This window comes from Penaeus chinensis, chromosome 29 (assembly GCF_019202785.1).
Source record: "Penaeus chinensis breed Huanghai No. 1 chromosome 29, ASM1920278v2, whole genome shotgun sequence".
NCBI lineage: Eukaryota > Metazoa > Arthropoda > Malacostraca > Decapoda > Penaeidae > Penaeus > Penaeus chinensis.
This window is the reverse complement of record NC_061847.1, coordinates 558,982-564,515: the sequence shown is the minus strand read 5'-3', so window position 1 is coordinate 564,515 and position 5,534 is coordinate 558,982. Positions and strand designations below refer to the sequence as shown.

Here is a 5,534-nt window from a genome sequence, read left to right as displayed (position 1 = left end):
ATGATACTAATGATAATAATAATAATAACAATGTTAATAAAAATGATGATAATAATGATGGAAATAATTGTAATAATAATAATAAGGATAATGATGATTATAATGATAATAATAGTAATATAATTATATTATTATATTACAGGAGCTCGGGCATCCGCCCCCCGTCGGTCCGCTAAGGTTCCCAGGGACAGGAAATGTCTATGTACGTATATATATAATTTTATATATATGTATGTATATATATACATGCACACACACAAATAAAAGTTGTGTTTCTGTGTGTAATACTAGAATCCTTCAAGAGGCCGGATTTGTTTACACCTTGCTATTGGCAGAACTCGTGTTACAGGACACGTGCTAATAGGAAGAAACATACAACGATGCATCTGCAATGTTTACTTCGAAGGTACAATGAGAAAGAGCGCGTCTCCGCGGCCAGTTCAGCAGTAGGTGGCATCAGCAGTGTTAGTCTTAATCCAGCTGAGGAATTTGGACACTCTGGCGTACACTCCCGGGCTGTTGGGGTTCGCACAGCCATTCCCGAAGGACGTTATTCCTACCTGGAAGTACTTGCTGTCTTCCACCACGTACAGAGGCCCGCCTGAGTCTCCCTGGCACGTGTCCTTGCCTCCCTCCTTGTATCCTGCGCACAGCATTCTTTCCGTCACTGTTGTGCCCCAACAGCTTAGCTCCAGGATGGGCAGTGTGACCTCCATCAGCTTGTCGGGCTGGCTTCCATCGCTTTCCAGATTGCCCCATCCTGCAGCGATGCCCAAGGCTCCTGCGTAGGACTTGGAGTCGTCGGCGGGCAGGCAGACAGACCTCAGCTCCTTGTTCTTGGACAGATCCAGGGTCTCGGACAGCTTTAGGAGGGCAATGTCGTTGTCATACCCTGAAGACACGTAGTTGGGATGGAGGATGACCTTGGCCACACTGACCAACCTTGTGACGCCCGAGACGTCGTCAGAAGAGGAGTACATATCGTGGTCGGCCACGCCCACCGCGAGACCCTCGTCGGAGATGCGGTTCCCTTGCATGTCGAAGAAGCAGTGGCTGGCGGTCATGACGTACTGGTTGTTGATGATGGATCCGCCGCACCAGTAGTTGGCTCCGTTTTTGTACTTGAGGCCGACGTGCCAAGGGTATTTATGGGCAGGTGATACCTCTGTCCCACCAACAATGCGGTTGGGGTTTGCTACCCCACACTGGCAGCCAGCGGTTGTGGGCTGTTTGGTTGTTGAAGGCAAGGTTGTAGGCTGTTTGGTTGTTGCTGGCGCGGCTGTAGTCTGGTCTGTTGCCCCGGTGGAAATATCAGTAGAGTCAATGTTGCTGCGGACGCTCCTCACGGTACACTCGAAGCCCTTGTCTCTGCCGTACCTGCTGCTTTTGAAGGTAGCTTTGAGTGTGTTGCTTTTGGTGACGAAGGTCTTTTCCCCGTGACCGCAGAAGGTCTCCACGCTCTCGTCGTCCGAAAGGCGCAGCCTGTCTCCTTTGCAAGACTTGGACTTTTTCAGCTCGAAGTTGGGGCAAGAAAGCTCAAGGTGTTCGTCGGTGTTCTGGCTGGAAATGTCCCAGGTGCATTTCCTCTTGTTGGGGTACTTGTTGGGGTACCCCGGGGTCTTCATGATCAGCTCTTGTCCCGTGGCCAGGGTCTGCGGGAGGAAGGAAGCGAGGCGTCAGAGAAAACCTGCATGGTCAGTCAGAAAATACTTTTCCTATATGTAGCCTTGGATATGTCAAAGGCAGCAGGATAACTGCAGACTATTTTTGGCATGGGTGAGCGGAGGGCAGTGTAAGTAGCTGAGGTGGGTTTTTACTGTTTAGCTGGATATTCATGTAATCTAGGATGGGCTTTCACACACATTTGTTTTACTTTCTTCTCAGAAAAAGCGTGTTTTCTGTGGCCACGCAACAGGAAGACCCATCCGTGCGCAGTCAATGCACTCAAACGCCTTCGACTCACCATCAAACCTCCACACTTGGCGCGAGTAGCTCTAGGCTCGACGTGCTCAAGGCCTTGCTTCGGGTCCGAGGGAAGCTGCCTCGAGCTAGTCGCCGCAACAAGGCCGGCCGCCACCTGAAACGGCCGTCGAAGAGGGTTAGAGAGCCAGACGGAAGGCAACAGTTGAGCCAGACAACAGGGCCGGCCGCCACCTGCAACTCTACATTAGTGACGTAAACCGAACAAGGGGCTAATGGCAATCCGATAAAATGGGAAGAGGAAGATCAAAGGAAGTGAATGAAACTTCAAGAGAAATCATCTGCAGTATGAAAAAGGGTTAAACAGGGTTAAGAGCGCACAAGCAAAAGGAAAAAGTGGCTGGAAATCTTGAGATTATTCATTTTCAGTGACATGCTACTTAAAAGGTAGAATTAAGAAAAATGTACTTAGCTTTATTGATATAATTTAAGAATATTGAAGCATAAATAAGATCAAAATCCGATTAACAAAAGAGGCTGCAAATCACAACATAACACTATATAAATAACAAAAAACAAAACACAAAAAAAAAAAAACCAGCCAACTGAACGTCAGTGAAATCTGCAAACCGTCAATTCTTTCTAAATCCAGCAGAAGGAGCGTTGCCTTGCTTACGCAGAGCTTACTGAGACTTGGGTTCGGGTCTGCCAAAGGGTGGACACAGAATCACTAAAGATATGGAATGAAACGCGATGCTGTTTTGCATATCATTATGACCGCCTCAATCACTTCCGTCCTAAATATCCTACTTAACCTCAGTCCACATCTTTGTAATAAAACTCCATTCATTTAATCATGCTACTTTTACAAAATGTCCTACAAATTCTCGAAAATTATACGAAGTAATATTGACTTTATCCATGTCCCGCTGAAGTCTCAAATCCTTAAAGGAGGCTGGTTGGCAGCACCGTTAACATAACTTAAACATATTTTTACAGTGACAGTAATCTATACAAAAAACGAAATATTAGCTGCCATCAAATACTGTTTACATATTCTGTTTATATTACCAATTCCTTAAAGATTGACAACTATACTTGTGTTCGAGTTGCTATTAAACTAAATTGCATTACAGGTTTTTTGTCGTGCACGAAGAAAGTGCACCCATGGTGACCGAGAGGCCCTATAATGCGCAGGGACTGAGAAAGGCCGGTGACTGAGCTGCACTGACCAGGACAGCGAAGGCTGTGGAAGTCCTCATGGCGCAGAAGGAGAGGAAGAACGGTGGTGGAGCGGAGTCGCCAAGCCCTTTTATGCTCCATGATGGGGCTCGCCAACGAGAAGCGCAGCTGCTGGAGGGCGCCTCGCCCCATTAGAGGCTAATTGGTGAACGCTGATTGCGGGAGAGCGGGTGAATGCGAGTAAATTACAAGCTCTCAAACACCTTGAAACTTAATTCATGAATTCCAGTTATCAGCTCATCTGCGGCTCAGTATCCCAGGCATCAAATTATCGAAATACAAACACATTCACACATATATAAATACTTATATATAACACATGTAGATATATGACACAAACACAAACACAGTAACGTGTACACAAAGATGAAAGGAAAACAGCCACAGTAAGAAATGAAATTGAATCGTGACGTTTCGAACTATTCACGAGTTCCTCTTCAGACGAATGATAAACCAAAATGGATACAAGGAGAGAATTTTGACACCAAACCCGACGCTAATCATTGTTTAGGTTATATTAAAGGTCTTAATAGTTTCATTGCGAAGCAAAACAAATCTTCGTTGAAAGATCTTAGCTACCTTAAAGGTGTTATGTTAAATCCGATTCTTGATTTATTTGACGATATCAAAGGCTTACCCCGACGTTATTTTTTTGGCTACCAAATCACGTAAACGCAATTTGGACATTATAATTATCAAAGCCGACAAAGGTAATAACATAGTTATCCTTAATAAATCAGATTATATAAGCAAAGCTCATTCCCTCCTGAACGACAACTCAATTGCTTTATCGAGCTCATCCGTTTGTGTGTCACGAATAATGTCTTTAATTTTGACGATGAATTTTATAAACAAATCAATGGTATCGCGATGGGAAGTAGCTAAAGTCCGGTCCTTGCGAATTTATATATGGAGTTATTTAAATCTGAACTCCTTCCGTCTATTCTCCCTCCCGACACGATTTGGTTTCGTTATGTTGATGACATTTTTCTTTGTGGCAAGTAAATCGTTCAGACTTTGATAATTTTTTCGGAAAACTCAACAACCTCGTGTGGGAAGATTCAGGGAAATTACCTTTTTCTCGACGTCCTTTTATTCAATGTAAATGGCTCGCTTAAATTTTCGGTTTACCTTAAACCTACACACACCGCTAATTACCTTCATTTTTTTCTCGAATCACCCGTTCTATGTTAAAAAGTCAGTAGTCTTGTCCATGTTTTTAAGAGCATATAGGATTTGTGATAATCAATTTATCGATCGAGAAATTGACGTCATATTTGAAACGTTTTCCAAATTAGGATATCCTCGATTTTTCTTAAATCAGGCTCATTCATCTGAGAGATGGGAGTTTTACACTCATTCCCGTAATACTCAACAAGATAGTGACAATAATAATTTAATTATTCCGTATAACCCGTCCCTCGATGAGAAACGACACATGTTTAAAGGCGTTGGAATTGACATTGTTTTTACGTACCCGAACACGTTGCGTAATAGTTTGGTTAAACACAATGCGACTAGCGGTGCTCTGGGGACTTCTCCCGGTATTTATACTATACCCTGTAACGATTGCCCCAAGTTTTACATAGGTGAGACCGGTAGAGCTTTTGAGAAAAGAATCAGTGAACATAAACGTGATGTTAGATATGCCAGAGATTCAAATGCGTGTTTCGTTCATTTGCGTGATGAAGGTCACTAGCTCAACTGGAAAAACGCTAAATTAATTCATAAATCAGCTAATTCGCACGAAAGGAAAATGTTAGAATCTTTATTAAATAGAAAAATGCCTAACTTTAACTTGAGGGCTGGTCAATGGGGCTTAGATGACCTTACCTCCTTAGTTAGTTAGCAAAGCCTTCACTAGACTCTTCGACCTTGACCCTCGTCCTGAGACCTGATTCAGCTCTTGTTCGTTCTGTCTCTCAACCACAATATATTCTTGTCAAAATTCTCTCCTTGTATCCATTTTGGTTTATCATTCGTCTAAAGAGGAACTCGTGAAGAGTTCGAAACATCACGATTCAATTTCATTTCTTACTGTGGCTGTTTTCCTTTCATATAGACATATGTTTACATAATATATGTACATATATACACATACATACACAGCTGTGTATATATGTATATAAATGTGTATATATATACACAAACGTATATGAATTTATATGTATATATATGAATACGTAAATATATGAAGATACATAAATGTATATTTGTATACATATATATCCATATGTATATATATAAATACGTATATGTATATATACACATGTGTATACATATACAAGTATATATATGTATGTATACATATATATAATATATATGTGTATTTGTGTATATATATGAATACATAGATATGTGAAAGTAAATAT

At 42.0% G+C, this 5,534-nt stretch overlaps 1 protein-coding gene across 1 annotated transcript; it reads right to left on the bottom strand.

Moving 5' to 3' along the window:
• Nucleotides 1–440: 440 nt before the first annotated feature.
• On the bottom strand, nucleotides 441–3,294 carry LOC125040733 (venom serine protease 34-like). Its single transcript, XM_047635433.1, has 4 exons — nucleotides 3,019–3,294; nucleotides 2,608–2,625; nucleotides 1,964–2,077; nucleotides 441–1,652 (listed from the first exon to the last, which is right to left on the bottom strand). The coding sequence occupies exons 1-4, from the start codon at nucleotides 3,292–3,294 to the stop codon at nucleotides 441–443; spliced, it is 1,620 nt and encodes a 539-aa protein (XP_047491389.1).
• Between the last annotated feature and the right edge of the window lie 2,240 nt (nucleotides 3,295–5,534).

Excerpts from the sequence above, each read along its gene's own strand:
- LOC125040733 (XM_047635433.1), bottom strand. The coding sequence starts at position 3,294 with ATGGGGCGAGGCGCCCTCCAGCAGCTGCGCTTCTCGTTGGCGAGCCCC. Across the intron at positions 1,653-1,963 it reads CCAAGTGTGGAGGTTTGATG|ACCCTGGCCACGGGACAAGA; the intron begins GTGAGTCGAAGG and ends TTCCTCCCGCAG.